At 38.3% G+C, this 21,501-nt stretch overlaps 2 protein-coding genes across 4 annotated transcripts in view; one reads left to right on the forward strand and one right to left on the reverse strand.

Annotated features, from left to right (window-relative positions):
- The window catches only part of tmem260 (transmembrane protein 260), a 73,056-nt gene extending 56,326 nt beyond the window's left edge, over positions 1-16,730 (forward strand). The window contains exon 17 of the transcript XR_001638845.1: positions 16,608-16,730. The gene's annotated coding sequence lies outside the window, so the exon portion shown is untranslated. The remainder of the gene's footprint in view (positions 1-16,607) is intronic.
- On the reverse strand, positions 9,485-13,895 carry LOC107732165 (homeobox protein OTX2-like). 3 transcript variants are annotated; one of them, XM_016543446.1, is made up of 4 exons: positions 13,800-13,895; positions 11,538-11,772; positions 10,683-10,834; positions 9,485-10,449 (listed from the first exon to the last, which is right to left on the reverse strand). In XM_016543446.1, the coding sequence occupies exons 2-4, from the start codon at positions 11,632-11,634 to the stop codon at positions 9,829-9,831; spliced, it is 870 nt and encodes a 289-aa protein (XP_016398932.1). In that variant the 5' UTR covers positions 11,635-11,772; positions 13,800-13,895; the 3' UTR covers positions 9,485-9,828. The 3 variants fall into 3 exon arrangements, with proteins under 3 accessions (XP_016398932.1, XP_016398924.1, XP_016398939.1); XM_016543438.1 differs by lacking the exon at positions 13,800-13,895 and adding an exon at positions 13,598-13,757; XM_016543453.1 differs by lacking the exon at positions 13,800-13,895 and having other exon boundaries at positions 11,538-11,939.
- Positions 16,731-21,501: the final 4,771 nt, after the last annotated feature.

Raw genomic sequence — 21,501 nt, forward strand, 5'->3', positions numbered from 1 at the left:
AGTGTGAACACTCCTTAAGAAAGGAAAGTCTTGACAAAATTGAACACAAATGCTCACAGAAGAGGTGTTTGAGACACATGTTAGTACCAGGTGGAAACAGCTATGCCTCATGGCTGACCGTTTGTAATCAGATAACCGAAATCACTTAATAGCAGGTAAAACAGTAACTGATGCCAATTCTCTTTTCAGTTCTAGATAGCCGTAAATATCACCTGTAACCATAGTGACCGCAAATAATATATCATAAGCCACTTTTCCACCATCTGGCCGAATGGTTCTAAGAATGGTAAGGAACAGTTACAGTTATATTTTAAGGTGACAATACGTGCCCTTTTTCCCAGACACGTCCTGGCCAGGATATATTGCCTAAAATATCCAGGTTTTGGCTTTGTTTGCACTGCGCAGACTGATCTGTGTATGACATCAAAGTACAGTGAGAGCTCTAGAGTGCTTTCGATTCACTCTCGCTGTACTTTGAAGTCATACACTGATCGGTCTGCGCAGCACCACTTCAAGTCGCACACACCTAATATGTACGCGTATTTGCACCTTCTCACACGCCACGATTGGTCAATTATGCACAATGTCTGCATATTACTGGTCAAACTACTTTTCTATCATTACCTTCAGCAAGTATGAAATCAGGAAAACAAAACCGAAACCTGGATATTTTAGGCAATATAGAAATCCTGGCCAGGATGTGTCCAGAAAAAGAGCATGTATGGTCACACTGTCTATTTCCACTTGAGCTTGGTTTGGAACAGCATGATTACAAACCATCTTAGGCCCGGAATGTTATCTCTTGCAGAAGGAGAGTGTTGATCTGTTCTGCCGACCACTGCTGAAGTGACATATTTAATTGTTGTGTTAATGTTGTTAATTTACCTAAACCCTTGACGGCTTTTAAAATTGGTGGCCTACAAACTTCGGTCTGGAAACTGCGCCTACTGACGTCATAGGTTCCCTTGTTCGAGACCAGCAAGGTTTCGGGGCCGGTTCGAAACCAGGATCTGGATTTTTTGTGAGTGAAAAAAAGCACAGCCCGGTTCCCAATTGGGCTCCAGCTCTGGCACCAGCCCTGTTGGAAAAGCAGTATGAGTCACAGACAGGTCCAGATATTTAGCATGCTAAATATCTCTTTGTTTGCACTGCGCAGCATTTAGATATTGTGAGATATTTAGCATGCTAAATATCTCACAATATCTCAAATATCTGTATTTAGCATGCTAAATATCTCACAGGCATGTCTCATGGGCTTCTCTCAGATTGTGTCTTTGATACATTTGCATCAACAAGTAGCCTATGTGCCTTCGTTTCCGTGCAGTTGTTGGTGGTTTCCACAAAAACTGTCTGCGAGTGAAAATCAGTGCAGTGTGTACCCAACATAAATTGATTTTGAATCGCGCTCCGACCACAAAACTCACAAGAGTAGTTCCACTGGAAGACAGTGACTGGATCTCAAGCCTTCAGATGACACACAGCTCATATCTTGTCTCTGTAAGTTAAAAAAAATACATATATGCATACATATATATATACTCTCAATACACAGGAGAAGTGAGTACAACACAAAGTGGTTGCTTGATGTGACGAAAAGCAGAGGTTTGCCAGAACTGGGGTTATAGAGTGCAGTTCATTCGCACAAATAACCAAACTGTGTGTGAACGTAACCATATTGAGCACTCAACTGCAGGGCTGTTTCTAACAGATACTAAGCAGTTAGGATTCAGTTACCAGTGATTATTAAGAATAAGTATGCTGGAATATAGTTTATTAGCTAATAACTGCTGAATAAATAAAAAGCAATTTAGGCTGTCTGAATTGACCTGCAGGGACTGACGGAATAACAAATCCTAACTACCTTCTCCTGTTTTTTTCCCACTAATATACAGGCTCAGCGTCAATCACAGTCCATCCAGGAGAGTCTCAAAGCAATAATCTCATGGCTTTTGTCTAATTAATTAGTGGCCTCTGTTACTCTTTCTAACAAGTGCACCTTATTTGTGAGAGATTAAGAGCAAGCGAGAGCTCACTGGAAAGGTGTAAATGATTGGTAAGACCTCCTCTGTGCACCTGCTTAATTGGGCTAATGATGGACCCCAGAGGGTTTGCGGTGGAGAGAGCTACAAAGTGTCTCACCAGGATGAGTTCTGGCCAAGGTAAAGCACAAAGACTAAATGTAAAGAACAGATGCACAGCAGGTTAGCAGTAGTAAACCACATGCACTACATAAACTAAACAGACATTTATGAATGTCATATGGGACAGTTTAGATGAATCATAAATTCCTGTTGACCAGCTTCTTGGAATGACTGTTCGTGTTTGGGATTATCAGTTTGCTCTTACGCTGTCTGTTCATGTAGGACATTTAAAAACATTGCCATTAGAGTCTGAATAATCCGCTGTGAAAGTATTTCCATTTGTCCCTTTAAGGAGATTTTTCATTAATGGGCTACAGGCCTAACAGAGGAAATAGGCTAGATGTTGGGTAGCTGTGCCATCCAGCGTAATCCACAACTTTAGTCTCATGGGGGGCCTAAATGGACTCTGAATGCAGATCTTGGGTGTGCATTAGCCTAATAGGTATTAACCTGACCAGTAGACGCAGCTATGACACAGTTTCAGCACAGCATATGTTGAGACTTCATAATCAGCTTATACATTTTAGTTTTAGTTCTTTCTCCTCCGCCATTCCAAATGACCAAATATTGCAAGTGAATAATCTCGCTTGTTCACTTGCACTGTGGTGGTAGACCACAAGGCCATACAGGAGACCAAGGCTTGGAATGACAATGGCTGAGGTTCTAGCCACTGAGCTCAGAGTGTAGTTTAACACACTTTCTGCATGCCGTTTCCACCCTCTACAATTTTCTGCCGAGTAGAAAAATCAAAATCGGTTATTTTGAATCAGTGATTCCAATGAGGAATTTAAAGGAAAGAGGAAGGAAGCCAGAGAAATATTCGGTTCTGTGTGCGCGCGTGGTCTGTACATTACCAGACATCCAGACTTGTCAGGCTGTTAGTAGGCTACTATTATCAGTTTCAGATCTCCACAAATCCACAGATTTATGTGAGCAGTCGGAGAAATTAAAATCACATGCTTTTTGGTGCTCTTAACCCAATCCCTTTAGACTTCATTTTTAAAACATCTAAATCTGTTATTACTGGCACAAAACCCTTTTAATTTAATCTTTGACAAGATTATCAGATTCATTGATGATGTCACAAACTTAAATAAATAGTGTAAAAAGCACAGAGTGAGTTTAAACTGGATGAGCAGGACAGAATAGATAACCCGCTGCTCCATTGATTAGCCTTGATGGCCTGATTATTATTATCATCATTATTATCAAAGTAATTGATTCAAGGGTAGTAGATGTAGATATTAGCGATCTAGAACAGCCTTTAACTGAAAGGTAAATCAGGGAAAAACTTTATTTTTTTTATTTAATTTTATTTAATGCATGGTTAATAGGCTACAGTAAATCAATCACTTTAATGGCTAATTAATTAAGTTTTTATGCTCATACAATGCATAATTATAATATGTCCGTAATACAGTATGTGTCTACAGTTATTGGTGCTGTTTGATGTGGTAACGCAACTACACTGTAAAAAAAATCCCATAAAATATACGGTAAAAAACCGGCAGCTGTGGTTGCCGGAAGTTATTCGGGGTGCTAAGCTGTCGTGCGCTTTGCGGGACAGACACGGAAGTTTGGAAGGGTCTAGGGACCAGTAAACTTCCGTGACTGTCTCTTGCCATCCCAAGCGCCAAGGCAACCTGTGCGCATAAGAAGCCTCTGGCTCGTGAATGGTTAAAGAGAGCCCATTGTTTAGCCTGACATCGACCAACGCGGGGTGCGGATTAGAACGGCGTCTGCCCGTCCCATATGTTACTTCAGGGCTGCGTTGCCCGTAATTAAAACAGAAAGATGCGCTCTGCAGGAATGGAGGCCCAATTGGTTTTGCTCATGAACGTCAAGGCGTCTGATCTTTCAGTGACTTGTGCACTATTAAAACAACACCAAATTCGATGTTACAACCCCTGGGAGCATCCTACTGTGTGGCATAGCATGCTTGTACACATGAAACAGACTGCTTTGTTAAAAGTAGGTAGCATGTAGGCTACGCAGGAGTTGTGGGCTTCCTTCACGCCCTGTTTATCGGTAAATAAACAGTGAGTCGCTCCAAACATCACGGACGAAACTGGTTTATAACCATAGGCTACTGTAGCCAGGCTGTAAACAACTTTGCCTCCTAATATTTATTCGGACCTCTTTCAGAGACCGAATAAATATTTCAGCACAGAAATTTTAAATATGCTATAGTCCATATAAAAACATAGACCATGTTTCCAAAGCACTAGGCCTAAGTAGAATTGTCACGCTTGGCTCTGGCACGTTTCCCAAAGATATAGTTATCTAAGGACCACATAACTTGTGTAAATTAACGAAAGCATGCTTTACGTGTACATTGACGATTCTTTCTTTTTTTGTTTTTACAGTTTATCTTAGAAAAAAATTGACATTTAATAAATAATAGGCTGTAGTTGTTATGGTTACAAAGCCACTGTACACTGTCGAAGAATAAAAAGATATAGGTAAAAATCGCATTTAAAACGACCCACACTGCGCGTCACGTGATACGCGTAATTTAACATAGGCTTACAAAAAACAATGCTAATTTATGTAGGCCTACTTTTTAAGCATAAGTAACTAATTGCAATGAACAGAAGATATAATCTCAGTGAATATTTTGCATGATAATATACGACTATTTATTTATTTTAGGCCTAACTGAAATAAACAGTGGTAATCTCTTCTTCCTCATTGCTCCCTTCATCCTCCTGGCAAGTTCTTAATTTACATCGCTGATGTCCGTCGTTGTAATGCTGTTCTGTGTGCATCTGTTAAGTTTGAAAGGAGCACAACTAACTGTAGGCTAAATGCTGCAAAGCCCCTTAAAATGATCAGCATCACAGGAAATCCCATTAAATGTATTTATCTTTCATCACTTTCATTAATCTCTATGAAGTTAAGCATCAATATTTCTGAAACGCTGGCTTAAAGCCACAATCATTTCTTTAATTAAATTCAGAAATGTTCAATAATTTCCAACTTCCCGACAAGTTGACGTGCACCAAGTTTGGCAGCATTTTCACGCTATTTTCTTGTTGGGAGACAAACTCTTGAACATGGCAAGAGTCTCTGCCTTAATTCAGCACCTTGTGATAGCCTATGCAATGCTATGAAAAATTAAATGCCGGTTTATATATTAATAATGAAAACTATGTTCATATTTTATTTACTTTATACACTAATAGTATAATACTATAACATTATTATCGATAATACTCAGTCCAAATAATATCATTCATGCTTTTAGCCCTCAGGATTATTTTAATTTATGAACATCTACAACATACAGGGGCTAAGGAATTGATGTTCTTAAAGGCTGTATTGTGCAGTTATAAGCCGTGTGCCACACAGAAATATGACAGCATACATGATGACATATTTATAGAGCATCAGCTAAGATGGTGAGTTATTTACAGTGATATATCAGGAATCAAGAAAGAGCAATGCATCTGTTTTTACCTGTTTCAAGATATTTCTGTAGTGTCCCAACTTGTGATTGACCCCCTGAGTGTTGGGGGTGGGTGGAAATAGCATAAAGTTTCGCTTAACTGTAGCTCAAAATTCAATTAACTGTCGTTGCAACTGGCACGTCTGTCCGCCACAATGGCAGTAACTGTCGTAATTGACCTACTTAGCCCAAGTATTTTCTCACTTCAGGCTTACAGACGTGACGGTTGGATGAAGTGGGCGATGAGAATTATAATGTGGATCATTGCGATAAACCAGGCCCATATCGTTGTAAAAGAGAACGTGTGTGGTTAAATTAGTATGTGATGTGATATTTCACCTCCACCTAAATTGTAATAGGCCTATCATGATAAGGATAAACAATGGTATGATTTATGTGAGTTCAAGTATTTTAGGACAAAAATATATAATTGTGTAGCGATGTAAAGCTACTGTATTGGATTTATTTTTATCTGGTTTTCGCCCATTTTCTTATTTTTTTTTTATATAGTTCATAAATAAAGTCATTCAAAACATGATCAGCTTATATAAAGTGATTACGTTATCAAGGCTTAAAATGTAAAGTATTATTTTCCAGTTGCACTCTCTTTTCCCAACAGTTTTTTTGTGTGTGTTTACATTGCGCAGTTTATGTGTTGAATATTGTGTTTTGTTTTGTGAATTGTGTATATCGCGTTGAAATATTATTTCGTATATTATTTAATAATTCACATAATTTTATTCGTATTCTGTGTGTCAGTTTTCTTGGCCAATAACATCTTAACCTCTTAATAAACAAGGAGGTTTCATTTTAGGCAATAGCTCTAGAGACAGAAGATGATTCACATATTTTCTAAGCTGTTATGAGAAAATCCTGTGTTCTTGGACCGTCTTGTACTGTGCATCTTGTACATTTCAAACAAAACAGGCGACACGTGTTAAAATATACTGTATTCGAGGTCTTGTCAAGGTCATTTTAGAAGTCAAAATCATCAGTTATTTATTTGTTTTTATTCTTTTTTCTTGACAGCCTGGATAACATCAGTCGTCGTTGTATTCCTTCGTGGTCCAGAGAGAGAGAAAAAATGACCATGGCCTCTAATCGTTAGGTGTAAAAACGAAGAAAATCTATGTAAATACATAAACATTTTCATTTATATGAGGTTCTAAAGTTAGAATGAAAATGGAGCTGCTTCAAATATTTCTTCTACAAAATAGGTTATAGTTCAAATAATATTTGAATAACATTTGAGTAATGAATTAATAAACAATGATCTATAAAAATCCTTTCAAATGTGTTTGTAAAACAATTTAGTTTAGTGTTAGTTTTCCTAACGCAGAGTTCACAAGATCGGGCAGATATTATGACATTCAGACTAATGTCAGGCGACGTTATTTCAGACAGCCATTTTTACGCGTAGTTTTATTTAGTTATTACTCAGTGTTATTCTTTAGGTTGTTGTTTTCGTCTTCGCTGTAGTGCTTATTTTTTTTGTCTGACATGTCACATCTTTATACAGTGTTGTGTGTAACGCATCAACTGCATATACATTTTTGTTTGTTTTTTCTTTATCGCGCTGTTTGACAGCCTGTGTAAAAAAAATTATAAATAAAAAAAATCATGGGAAGTATAAAGCTGTTTAAGAAAATATATCTCTGACAATGAATTCTGGGCATATTTCGAACATACAGCATTAATTAAGCTTCATTTCGTTCCAAATTCATTTGAAAACGGTTTAATGTTGCTATAAATGTTTTGATCATTTCGCACCATTCTTTTAATTGTCTTTAGTGATGATGTGAATGAAAAGGAGATTATTTGGCAATGTCAAGGACGATAATTGAATGTTCCACTGCTCGCAATTATGATGGAATAATTCAAAGATTCGATTCTGACTCCCTGCCTCCTAGTGAACTAGTGTAATTATGAGATGTCGCTCAAGTCAGGCCCTTACAATAGAATTATTCCAGGACCCGACGGTAAAGTCCTCAGTTCGCTCTCTACCCCTCCTTTACCGAGGGGACTCTTTGTGAAAGTTTTCCATTCAGCCACAGAGGACTCCGGGGTGTTAGCTATGTCCTCAGCAGTTTAAATCAAATTTGGAATTAAGGTATTGAATTTGTACTTTATTGTATGCCTCTTTAAATCAATTTTTTTTAGTAGGCTACCATTGTATGTTCATTTTTAATGTAATTGGTTTTTTTTTCTGAATTCGTGTCATGAGTACACAGTAGCCTATTATTTTTACGTTTGTATAATTGTTACGACATGAATACACACAGGCTACACTTTTCTATTGTGAAATGCCATCCGTTGCTGCAATACAGAGCAAAATGGTGCGGTTCTGCATTCAGAAAAGGCGGTCTTTAAAGTAGGCTTTGAGTTACGTTTGAGTTGCCCTCTGCCCTAAAGAAACCCCGCCAGTGAAATTTTGGGATTAACTGGTCTTTGAGGCGCGGATTAGCGCTACTTTCCCAAGACGCACATTCCTGGTGCAATGTCTCTTAAAACGAAAGGGCCGGAAACCCAGCGGGGAAAATGAGAAATAATTAAAATTTGCTCATGCCTTGCAGTTCCAAAGATACATTTACTTTAAGTGTCCCGATGTTTAATAGCCAAATTACAAGACTCATACAAGCCAGTGCTTTTCAAATTTAACCTTTAATTTAAGTTTCTGAGTGGGTCTATGCCTTATCAAAGCATGACCCTTTATAAACCACTTGTTGACGCACATTTTATTACAAAATGATACGACGTTGAGTTGAGGTGGGCAATGTCTTGTGAATCAGTCAATTAGGAGAATGCTGTTAACATTTAATGTGGATATGCACGGGGTTTCCTGTTTTCATTCCTCCAAAGGAAACGGACACTATTTCATTTTTAAATTGGGATGAAGTTAATAAATGAAATGATTCACATTTAGAGCGCTTTTAAATGATTACTATCAATCTGATAAATAAACTGTTTAAACGTAGGCTACACTCTATTTGCCATTTGTTTCTTGATAGCCTACATCATCATTGATTAAAACTTGCTGGTTCTGATGTCTTTTTTCTTTCTTCTCATAAATCGGGCCTCTCCGTCCTAATCACCTTTTTATTAGCCTCTGCATTTCAATCTATTGTAGCTAACCTATTAAAACACAAGCACACACATGCAATTCATAATAAATTTGAATAACTCGTCCAGACTTAATAACTTTAAATATGGTGTCAGATTTGAAATTGTTTATTAATATTTCTGTGGCGGGACCACATTACCACTCCAGACAAGTTTCAGATCCACGTGGGTGGTATATCAGTTATGACCAATAGAAATCAATGAACGGGGACAGACAGTTCCTTTCTTACACATTCTCTCGAGTCCCTGTATTTTCGAGATTGTTTGTCTCTTGAAATGAATCCAATAGTAATCATGTGACTAGTATTATTTACCGTCGTGTTTCCTTAAAGAAAAAAAAAAAAAGTTTCAAATCTATTAAAATCACAGCCGAGTCTTCGCAGATGCGACGGAGCTCACAAATTGCATACAGTTACAACAGATCACAGTTTCGAAGGCTAGCACAGATAAAAAACACAAATGTACCATTTATATAAGACACACATTGATTGTCTTTTAAAAACTACATATTGATTCCTTATAAACACCTTTTCTTAAATAAAGTAGTGCATCCAGGTCGCCATGGGGGCGTTCAGCGCGCACACACGCACGCACACACACACACACACACACACACGCACTCGCACACATCCTCTCTATCATCCTCCTGATGGAAGTGTCTCTCGTCTTGCCAACATTGAAATAGGTCGGCGTGCTGTAAGAGGCTTAGAGAAAGCCTGCCCATTCCAAGCACTTAACCAAAAGATTGGCTCCTTTTGCCAAGTAGTTTTTTCCCCTCCTCTTTTCTTGTGTAGGGATTTGTTCCGTGGCTTTGACCTAACTTTTTACAATTCCCTGTACCTTAAACAACAGGTTGTGGTCAAATGGCCTATGTTTATACGCATTCACGACCCTTCAAATACTACTTTGCAGGCCACAAGGGGTGCATGTAGCTCAAATAGATATTTCATGTCAAAGACAAACTTCAAAAGCGCTGTCGGGCACAATGCAACCCATCCATCTCGGAGAGTTCGCGTGTCACGGAGCACTTCTGTTTTTGGAAGGATGGCAGGTCTACAACGTTTATTTTATGGTCTTTTAGTGTGTTGATTGGACAGAATGGCAGACGTTTTGTTAGTTTCACAACACCTGGAATTTCCAGGAGGAAGTCTGATCTTTGTAATCCAAGCAGTCAGCATTGAAGTTCAGTTTCCACGAGGACGCTTGGTCCTTATAATCCAAGCAATCCGCGGTGGAGTTGAAGCCGAGCCCCGAGGCACCGTAACCTTGCGTGGGAAGAGACGCGGTAGACTGGTTCAGGTGACTGGTGACAGCATTGCTGCTCATGGGGCTCAAAGTGGATCCTGGCCCGGTCAGCTGATGGTGCATGGGCGTCAAGTAAGAGCCGCAGTCCATGCCCCCAAAGTAGGATGTGGAACCAGTGTAGCCCTGGCTGTATCCAGACGCTTGAGTATAGGTCATGGGGTAGGATCGCTGCATGCAGGAGGAGGAGGTAGAGAGTGGGTCTGACGGCGGCGAGATGGAGGCCGGGCTCCAAATGGACACCGGCGCGGTTGTGGTTGAGATGGCCGGGGCTGAAGTGCTGGAGGGCGGGGTGAACTGGCCACTCGCCCCGCTCTCAGAACTGGCCTCCCGCGCTGGAGAGCTCTTCTTTTTGGCAGGTCGCACCTTGTTCTGGCCTCCGTTTTGTTGTTGTTGCAGCTGCTGGCGACACTTTGCCCTTCGGTTTTTGAACCAAACCTGACGTCGTAAAAACAGGGTTTATTAATATTTACGGTGTGAACCAGCCTAATTCAGTTGTGGGGCAGCACTGAAGTTAGAATAATTGTCTATGTTCTGTCTTTGCGCAAAATAAGAAACGACAACCATTATCATGATAGTTACTAATAGTGCGCCTCTCAGTTTATAAAGATGTCTATGGTTTTTTAGATGTTTTAATGTGAAAACACTTGCATGACTTGAATGATACGTACCTGTACACGGGACTCCGGTAAGTTGATTTTTAAGGCCACCTCCTCTCGCATGAAAATATCCGGGTAGCGCGTTTTCGCGAATAAAGCCTCCAGAATATCTAGTTGCGCTCTAGTAAATGTTGTCCTTTCCCGCCTCTGCTTTCGAGGAGTCGCTGTTTTAAATAAACAAATGTATCACAAGGTTGTCCATCCGAAAACCTTTCATGCATAGATTTATTTTAAAAGAGGGTTATAAATATTAATATATGATAGCCTACCAAAATATTACGATAAAATATTAATATATCTGAAACTGCATCGTAAATATTCATAAAACGTTTGACGTAATTTGTTTTATTTTTTTTTAATAAAACATTTTAATACTTTTAAACTTTTTCCCTTTTGATGTGTTATCATTAGTGAAATAAAAACAACATAGGCCTACTAAATAGGCTATATCAGAATAATAGATACATTTTTAATTCACCAACAACTGGCTATGTTTTTAAATTCTTATAATTTATAAGGCATAATACAAATTGTATTGTGTAAGAATGGGTTTCAAAAAACAGAATGGTTCAAAATTCATTACTGCTTCATAACTCCACAATTTAATTATGCATCAGCTACACATAACCGCTGAATAACTTGCATCTCAAGAAGCCTCGAGTGGAAGTGTAATTATAAGACTAGAAAGCATATAAAACCAGCAAATCAAATAGCCAGGCCTGCTATTTACATTTAAGCACATACGGGCAAAAGTGTAACTAGCCTACATAGTCCTGAATCCATAAAGGACAACTCAGTATATCCTTGTGTGCATTCATTCCAACCATCTATTACATAAAATGATTAATTTGGAAGATTGTCTCTCACCTGGGTATCCAACGGAAGGGTGCAGAAGGTCCATACCGGAGGTAGTTAAACTTAGCCCGTTGACCATGTAAGGTGGTTGCTTGAGATACGACATCATGCTAAAGATGGTTGTGGGGGGTTAAAGTTGGAGAAAATTCGGAAGGCTGAACACCGGCCCCTTCAGTCTCTTTTCCTTTGCTTTATCTCTGCTTCTAGCTTGTTAACGTCTTCAGCGGTGGATGTGAAACCAAAAACCCTGTTTTCAAAAATAACAAAGATAAATGGAGACGTTCACTTAATTGCGACGACGGAGGTTGTTGTTTCAACGTCTGTCATTAGATAGAAACTGGGTTCCTCTAGCTGCGATGACCTATAGGCGAATAAACCCCGTCCACACCGCAACGAGCTCTTAAAGCCGCTCCAGACCTCCAGCTGTCCTCATGAGATGAACGAAGCTCATCTTGACAAACGCCCCCCGTCCCTCCCCTTCCTCCCCTCTCCCCACCAACTCCAAAAAGTAACATCTATTAATTGCAACAAGTCTTCACAAAGACAAAACTCAGTCGTTCAAATGTGCACACAAGCCAGAAACACAATTTGCATAGGATCCCGGCTAATTGTCTCAGGCATAAGAGCACTTGATTGGGAGCTATTGGTGGAAACAAAGGCCACTGTTAGCCTGATAACTAATGCTAATAACAAAAGCTCCATTGGCGAGGGACAAAAGTAACAATGACAAAAGTAACCCCCTCTTTCCCCCACTCATATCAGTCAGAAGAGTATAAACTTATAATTACGTGCTTTAGTATTTTACAGAAATTACATCCGTTATTTCTTCGCTGAAAAGAGCAAACAGCTCAACTTTAATCTTGTAGATTTTCCATTAAACATTTTGTCACTAGATAGATTGCTGACGCAGTGTCATTAGTTAATTTCATTAGTTTAGATATTAGTTTCTTAGAATTTCAAAATAATTGGACTGAAAGGTACAGATTAGGCTATATTAGCCAATCAAATTTTTTTTGGGCCCAAATGAAACGTAAAAAAGTTTCTTATAATAGGCTATGGGTCATCAAGCAAAACTTCCAAATTAACCGAAGTTCAGCAACATCCAAATCACAATCCTGTCTGAATAAATGATGAAATTATTAAACAAAAACTTCAGCCTTATGAAAAAAAAAACGTTTTTTTTTTTAATCCAACGGTTTCGCCCCTCAATCTGTCATTTAAAACAGCCCTCGTCTACCAGTTGCGCAGCCGCTCAATAGTAATTACCTCATCCAAGAATTAATTATGATAAATGTTGTTGTTGATAAATTAACGAGATAATCCGTGTGGCACGCGCTCCCCTAATTATTGGACGCTACCTCTTCAGCTGAACGTTTGGCCTCATTGATTCTGTGCATGAGTACAATAAAAATCACACGCGTGCGCGCTCGCACACACTTACACTGACATTCAATGCAACGGTGTCTCTGACATGATACAGAACAAACTATTGAAATTAAAAAATAAGTAGGGCTACTGAGACTATAAGCATCAGATTTCTACTTGTACAAGAAAGGGGAAAATATATCAAGCGGTATGCAACGAAAATATAAAATGCATGTTTTGTAGGCTACTTCTTGTTTATTTGTATTCATATTCTCATCAGCAATAAGAGCAGTGTGCCGAATTATATCGCTAGTTGTTCGCTCATTTTTTATCAATTTGCACCCAAACGGTTAAAATGAGCGAGAAAACCAATCAGTTAGTAGCCGTGGATTTAAATTAAATAAAACAAAAAAAAAATTGTGAAACGGTGTACTACCATAAGTCAAGATGTGTATCAGTAAATATCGATAGGCTATATATATATATTTAAGGACCAAGTTAAACATATAGGTTAATTGTTTGGCGTTCTCAAAATACAAGCATCAAGAGAACGTTTGAGACATAAAAAGATGAAGACTGCACAGTAAGATTCATTTATATTACACAATAACGACTACGACAATAATAATAATAATAATAATAATAGAATTGTTCGCAAACTTAATGCAGAAAAATATATTGCACACGACTAAAGGCGGGCTACTTACTGAATAACTGGATTCAATTCGAAGTCCGTTAAAGTTTTATGTCCAATAGCGAATATAGCCTACGTCTAAATGGTTACAAAAATATTGAAGACATCAAGATAAAATCCTTTTCCTCAAACCGTGAAGCAAATGAGTTATGATGAAGCCTCTACAGCTAAACGCGAAGAATGGATAAAATGGTTAGAGAGATTAAAGCACATACGGTTATGATTCGCTGCTCTTCTGGGTTGAAGTTGCTGGAGTCTGATTTGTACAGCACGCTGGCCAATGAAGAGCTCAGGACTGGAGTCTGTTTCTCTCGCAGGGCCCTTTGCAGGGAAACAAACGGCGACAGCTACTTTTTGATGCAAACTCTCCAGCCAATGAGAGCGAGGCCCTAGCCGAGCACATTCTCATCTCTGAGAATCAAAGGAATGTCATTTTATGTTGTAACATTAACTCATAGTGTTATGAATAAAGTGGAAAGAAAATGCATTTTTGTTTTTGTTTTTACACTCCTATTTTAAAAACAATGCTCTTATATATTTGCGTGATTGATCTGTTTGAAATGCCTTTTTTTAAAACTCCGGTGGCCCTTAGTGAGCCTACGCTAGTTTGTATCTTTACCACTTCAAAAAGTTGCAAAGGAAACAATAGTATAATTTATATAGCCTAATCTCGAGCATGATTATTAATAACGAGTGAAAACAGCAGACTCAGTTTTTATTCTTCTATTAATATAACACCGAGGTTAAAGCGGAGAAAACAAATGTTGAATACGGACGCTTGAATCCACGCAGACCTCTTGCATTTCTGTTGCGTAGCTGGAGGGATTTACGGGGACTTAATTCCTTAAAACTGTCCTCTCGTCCACATGACGCTCAAACTGCAAGTGCTCAAGCTGATATACCCAAATGTATCAAGAGATGAGTGCATCGCATTGCCATGGGGCTAGATTAGGGCCTTTTATAAGGCATGTAGAATACACGTGAAACCAGTGTGGAGAAGCGCAACGAGGAGGTGAATTGGGAACCTGGTTAAAAAATGTTAAAAACAACATGTTGCCAATATCCACTTCGAGACATGTCTATCGGGATTCATCTGTGTGGGAGGAAAGCCGACTGTATCACAACAGTTTTAAGTCTACACATTTTAAGATATCCTGAGAAGAGGAGAACCTGACAAGCGCCCGGGTGACTCGAGATGCACGGACAAATAAACAACGGTGAGCAATATATTTACAAAGATCATTGTTATTTGGCGCAAGTTTCTTTTTGTTTAATTGAATCCAGCACAGATATGTTTAAATGAAATGCAACGTTTTCTAAATAAAATAATTTATGAATATATCCTACCTATTACTACTACTACTACTACTACTACTGCTATTGTTGTTGTTTTTGTTTGTCATCATCATGATCAGAATTAATTCTTATTATGGCAAACTATAATTTTAAATCCAAAACTGTTATCAGTAGGCTATCAGGATCAGTACGTTCTAACCTTTTTCCGTTTAAACATAACATTGTAACATTTTGATAGATATTATTGAAGCATAACTATAACAAATGTTGGCGCATTATTATTATTATTATTATTTAAGTTAAGATTATTATATTTTCCTGCTCTCTACACTGTTAATAAATTATACAAACAACAACAACTAGAGTAATAATAATAATAATAATAACAATAATAATTTGACGTCATGATGGCTGGATTCTATCAATTCTATTCCTTTTACAGTACTTGCATTTGATGGTGCCGTTTTGAGAACGTAAACGCAAAGCTAATTTAAAAACACGACTAATAAAAAGTTTATATTGTTTCATTCCAGTTAAAATCTATCTATCTAAAAAAGTAGTCTAGGCCTATAACCGTTATCTTATGTTATGTATAGATCTAGGAACGGCGTCCCATTAATCAAGTGTGATCTTTCTTTGGGTTACAGATGCAGAAAAAAACTTTTACACTTCAAGACAGGATGGAAAGCTTCAGTTGTGCACCTGCTATTGTGGAATGCTCTGGAGATGATGACAGCCACCATTATCCTGGTGATACTGTTTTGAAAATTCACTGCGAGCGCTTTTGGAATTCTTTGTGTTCGAATTAAAGTGAATGAAAAATGAGTCTTCCAACGCAAAGTGCCATTTCTCCTCTGAACTCATTCGCCTGAGCCCAAGTATCACATTTTGGAGAAGACTGCAGGTCGCTGCATGTCAAGGATGAACCATAATGATAAATGTGCTTGTAGGACTGCGAGAACATCTAAATAAACAATATAGAAAACATGGACAATTGATGGAGTTTTGCGGTTCTTCATTTAAGATTTAAAACTGATCGGGCATTAAAAACACTTGAAAAGTTCATATCTGCAGAATTTTAGACGGTAGAATACGGGAGCGTGTGTTTCACATTATATTAACGCGCTGTGTAATTTATTTAGTAACACGCAAGTCACAGCTAAATAAACGATGTTTCATCCACCATCATTCCGCGTGCCTTTATCGCTGGGATCTCGCCCAGCGTTGCCTCTCGCTGTTTAAACTGCTAAATTAATCAAATTCTAAACGCCCCGCGTCCGGAGGGAACTCTCATCTTTAAAGGAATTGTGGTTTGTCAAAGTGAAAAAGAGCAATGCGTGTTCGCGCCTGTGGCCACAACAGCGCAATCCCAGTAAATGACACCCTTCCCTTTAATCTCCACTTTGGTTGAATGGCGAGTTGCAATATGAAACGTTTATTTGGGTTCTAATGCGGAGCATGTAACAATATCTAGTAATTTATTAGGACTTTCGTGTTTTTTTAATGACCGAACATTAAAGTTACAATTACCCCATTAAAACAGACAAAGAAAAATACACTGTCTACAACAACAATATTTAAATAAATACTATTTAAATTATATAAAATATAATGGCTGTTATTATTATTATTTATTATTTATAACAATGATCCATTATTATTATTATTATTATTTCTTCTACTACCATACAAAAAAACACTAATCTCTCTTTCTGTCTCCCCTGCAGGTCCAAATGTTTTGAAAGCACTGGTGGGCAAAAGCAAAGTGGATGTTATCTTATGTGAATGTTTGGAGGAGCACAGCAGGAAAGGATCAGTTTCTTCACAGTTTTATTAAACAACTGAAGATTGGAACATCTTTAGTGGTTTTTCAATTATGACACCATGTTGCACTTCTGAAATGGTTTGAGTGATAAAAAAGGACTTTGTTGATTCATTTAAATGAATGTTTGACCTGACTGTATCTTCCGGTGTTACATATATTGTGATTTTTTTTTCTTTATAAGGTTCTAAGTTTAGAGATTAGATTAAAATCCGACACGGCTGAATGGACATAATTTAGCATGATACATTACAAATTCTCCCAAATGTTTCTCTGATTTGACATAATTGTGACAGTGTTTAAATGCGATAACAGAGTCATTTTTGATGAGAGGAACACTTGAACGTGAAGGTATATTTGCACAAAGTAATTACTAAAGAGCTCGTTTGATCTTTATTGACATTCATAATTTCCCGTGTGCCACATCTTCCCGCAAGGTACAGGAAACTTAAATGCGGTTAAATGTTACGCGTCACGGTCCGAGAAAATAAGGATGTCAGATTGGAAGGGTGGGGGAAACGGACAATGATTGCACAGTACATTTCAAGAGATCACTAAGGTTACAGAGATCTACATATAGAAACAGACTGGGGATAAAGAGAAATAGACGAGGAGAGAGAGAGAGAGAGAACATTAAAATTCCTCAGTACATTTACTCACGCTGCAACAATATTGAACAGCATCACATAAAATACTGCATACTAATTTATTTTCCATAAAATATACATTTTAAATTTTTAATGTTTGTTGTACATAAACGCACTTTATAACCTCCAACTAGACCAGAAAAAGGCACGAAACCAAGACAGAATTCTGTGCATATGCATGATGCATTTAGTATCTTCTGAAAATATTTAACGGTTATTAATCACTACTGTAATTGTTTGTCTGCTGTTTACACAGGGGCCAAGCGGCAAACAAATGGATTCAATTAAAACCGATTCTTCCCTTCAAGTTATCAATATGAGACACGCAAGGGCAAACAAGTACACGCAAGGGGACACTAAACGTTCTTTCAGTCATGCATAACCATGCTTTTCTCTCTAGGCTCTTGCTCTCTCACTTTCTCTCTCTCTCACACACACACACACACACACACACACACAAGGCCCTCAAGGTGAACTTGGTGAAAGATCTACAAACACAGATCTTCAAAGAACTTGCAGTGCAATAGTGTCATATTCACTTTTCCAAATGAATAACGATAATACACAATGTCTTTATTATATAGATCTAGTTGAGAAAAGCAAAAATCGCATGAGGTGCGTGGTGTACGGTGGAACCTGCCCTGCAGTGTGGGCTTCTCTTCTCTCGCCTCTCTCAGAGTTCAAAGGCACAGGAACAGAGAGGGTCGGATTTATTCAGGCTTTATGTGGTAAATGCTTGGATGTCTTTCTTGTAGTCTGCAAGGCCCTAAGATCACATTTAGGAAATGTTCTATTGCGAGGTTGGCTGTGAAATCCCCATAATAAATTCACCACACAGGCACAAGCAACGGCTATTTATGATTATGGCCATTTTTTCCTTTCTATCTTGCCTTCCAGGTAAAGGTGTGTCTGTTTATGCATCACTTTTAGACTCACAGTGTTACAAACATGAGTAACATGGGCATGAATGGATCAATGATCATAATATATCAATTAAAATAATCTCTTATGGAAACTTTCAATACAAACGTTGGCTTATTATGGGTTTTTGACAGAAGTAGTCTAAATAAAGGGATAATTAACCTTTAAAAATGAAAATTGTCATCATTTACTCACCCTCATGACATGACTTATGTTCTTCTATGGAACACAAATGAAGATATTTTGGAAAATGTTTCAGTTTTTTTCTAACGTTGTTTCCGAACCCCCTGAATTTCTCTGTATATTGCACAAACAGTGGAAACATTTTTCAAAATATCTGCAGAAGAAAGAAAATGACAGGTTTGGAATGACTTGAGGGTGAGTAAAAGACAGAATTTTCCCTTTCGGGTGATGTATCCCTTTAAGAAGTGATATAACAGTTATTTGTGTTATTTTGTCCCCAAGCCAAATTGTGAGCAACCATCCTCAAATATGCACGTTAACATTATTGAGTCTTTAATTATGTGATATAATTAACCCTGCACCCAGTTTGAAAGGCATGTGAGTCGAGGACGAGCCCCCATATGGGGTGAGCATTCCTTGCTTGTGCCCCGTCCAAACCCCACTTTGTTTTGAGTGACATTCTGGCACTCTTGTTCATACACCAATACTCAGACTCCAAATTGTACCGTCTTGCTGTCTTATACACTGCCAGTTCACACACATCTCTCTCCCCTTTTTCTAGTTTTAATGCTCTTGCACAAAAATATTTCTTCATGTTTTATGCAAATATATTTTTTACTTACACTGTTTTCTTTTCTTTTCTTTTTTAGTGCTAGTCCCTCTTAACTGTTTATACCTCTTTTGGAATAGTGGAGGCTGTCTGTTGGGACTGTCATAATTCTGTCAGTTGGATGTTTCCATTACGTTCTCATCATGCTCCTGCCATGTTCTTGTCCCGGCTCCAGCCTGTAGTCAGCTACCCTTCCAGCCACAGGCTGGCAGCTGTTTTTTTTTTTCTCCAATTGTATATCTCTAAGGGCTTGTCTGTCAACTGGGACCCTCCCCTCCAATTAAGAGTGTAAACACAAGACCCGTCTTGTGTATGTGTGTATGTGTGTGTGCTTGTGTACGTGCTTATAAGAAGTTCACAAACTGTCCCCTAAAACTCCCCTTCCAGTGATAAAACAATGCTTCGGTTCTGGTTGCTCTTTCTTCAAACTGAGAGCATTCACCATCTGAGAATGATGCAGGAGAAATAGTCTCATACTTATTTTGCAGTTACATCAATAAAGCAGCAGCATAATGGTCAGCACCATGGTGGAGCCATCGAGTCATGGAGCAACATCATGCTCCGCAGCAGGGGAAGACATCGGGCAGATGGGTCCAGTGTAGCCGTACAACTCCATCCCTCCTCCTCTCCCTTCTACACTGCTCTCTTTCTAGCTTTCTGCCCCACAGTGCGATTGGTCAGAGTGTGACGAATCGGTCAAAATCAAACAGATCGGAAAGGTTACTGCACAGGAAAAGACTAACAAAGTACAGTAGGACATATTAATACCACATGTGCCATTTGTGATTGGCGAATCAATTACATGGAAATGAATGTCATTTTAAATGATTGAGAGAGAAGTCAGATATGCAAGAGTGGTAGGAAGAGCGAACAAGTCGGAGATAAAGATGAAGAAAGAGCAAGGGAAAGGAGGGAAAGAGAGAGAGAGCAAGGGCAAAAGTGTGATTGAAAGAGAGAGGGCAGGCATATCCCTTTGAAATGCCCACTCAGGGGTAGGAGCCTGGGGGAACAGGCTGGAGTGGCCCAGCGCCTGGACAGACAGGCAGTCACCACTCTGGGCCAGGGTCCAGCACCCCTCCGCCATTCCCACCAGCCTCTCCTCCTTGCCCAGGCCAGACTGGCTATGTCCCCCCCTCTGCCCATCAGTCAGCCAGCCTCCAGTGGACCAACTGGAGCCTCGCAACCTCACCTTGCCAACAAACCCCCCTACTTCCAACCCCCACCCAACTGTATGGCTCAAGCCCAAACTGATTCGCCCCATCAGAGCAACCTCTGTAGTGTGAGGGACTGACTGATCACATTGTGCCTGACGCCTTTAGTGTGGTGCATTTGACTGGATGACTGTGAAGTCAGAGTACTGCACCACTCAGTTTTACTCTTTAGTGGAACTTGTTACTACCTACTAACTTAAACTTTTAGATCTTTTTGGCACACGTGTTGTCCAAATGAAGTCTAAAGCATACTGTATCATATTTGACCAAAAAAAGTAAATGTAAGAATGGCTTATATGTTGTTACAATATTTCAATATGAACACTCTTTGGACTGAAGGTTTACTTGATTTTCCATACATCCTTATTTAGAAAATTTATGCTAAAATGTGAGTGTGTAACAGGATTTTTGAGAAATTTTTATTTGTTTATCTCTCAAACATCATTGTCTTGCTTTGAATTATATGTTTAGCCGCTACAAGAAAACTACAAAGCTTTGATCATAATTAAAAAAAAAATTTTTTTTTAATTAAGCATTTACAACTGATATTTATATGTATTTTATGTAAGTAGTCTGCTGTAATGTTATAAAAATCTAATTGATTTACATGACATTTTATCTTCATTTTTGGCCATATAAATATCAGAAATTCTGATATAAATCACCAAATCACATATTTTTTCTCAGATTGGGCCTCTGAATAAAATGTAGGTATTTTTTCCTCCTTGAGTATAAAATTCATATTCTCGTATATCATACCATATAAGCCATAAAAGCCTTATGTATCAAACAGAGTCCAATTTTTTTTAGAGATATATATATATATATTTTTAGATTTTTTGTCTAAAAGTTCAATAAATTGTAAATTTTTGTTTACTCTCATGCTAAAAGAAATGCACATTTAAATGAAAAGTTCACTGTGAAATTTCAACTCTGTCATTATTTACTCGCCCTCAGGTTCTTTTAAACCTGTAGGACTTCCTTTTTGCTGCAGAAACACAAAAGAAAATATTTTCAACTGTTTTAACTGTTTTTGTCCTACAATGAAAGTCAATGGTGTCATCCAAAACAACATCAACCCTGCAATTTCCAAAATATCTGGTCTTCCACGAAAGATAGAAAGCCATACAGAGAGAGATATATATATATATATATTTAGATTTTTTGTCTAAAAGTTCAATAAATTGTTAATTTTTGTTTACTCTCATGCTAAAAGTAATGCGCATT

Source organism: Sinocyclocheilus rhinocerous, unplaced genomic scaffold (genome assembly GCF_001515625.1).
Source record: "Sinocyclocheilus rhinocerous isolate Xijiao unplaced genomic scaffold, SAMN03320098_v1.1 scaffold1635, whole genome shotgun sequence".
Taxonomy (NCBI): domain Eukaryota; kingdom Metazoa; phylum Chordata; class Actinopteri; order Cypriniformes; family Cyprinidae; genus Sinocyclocheilus; species Sinocyclocheilus rhinocerous.

Coding starts and splice junctions, on each gene's coding strand:
- LOC107732165 (XM_016543446.1), bottom strand. CDS start 11,634: ATGATGTCGTATCTCAAGCAACCACCTTACATGGTCAACGGGCTAAGT. Junction 10,835..11,537: donor CCCTTCCGTTGGATACCCAG/GTGAGAGACAAT, acceptor TATTTAAAACAG/CGACTCCTCGAAAGCAGAGG. Junction 10,450..10,682: donor TACCGGAGTCCCGTGTACAG/GTACGTATCATT, acceptor TTACGACGTCAG/GTTTGGTTCAAAAACCGAAG.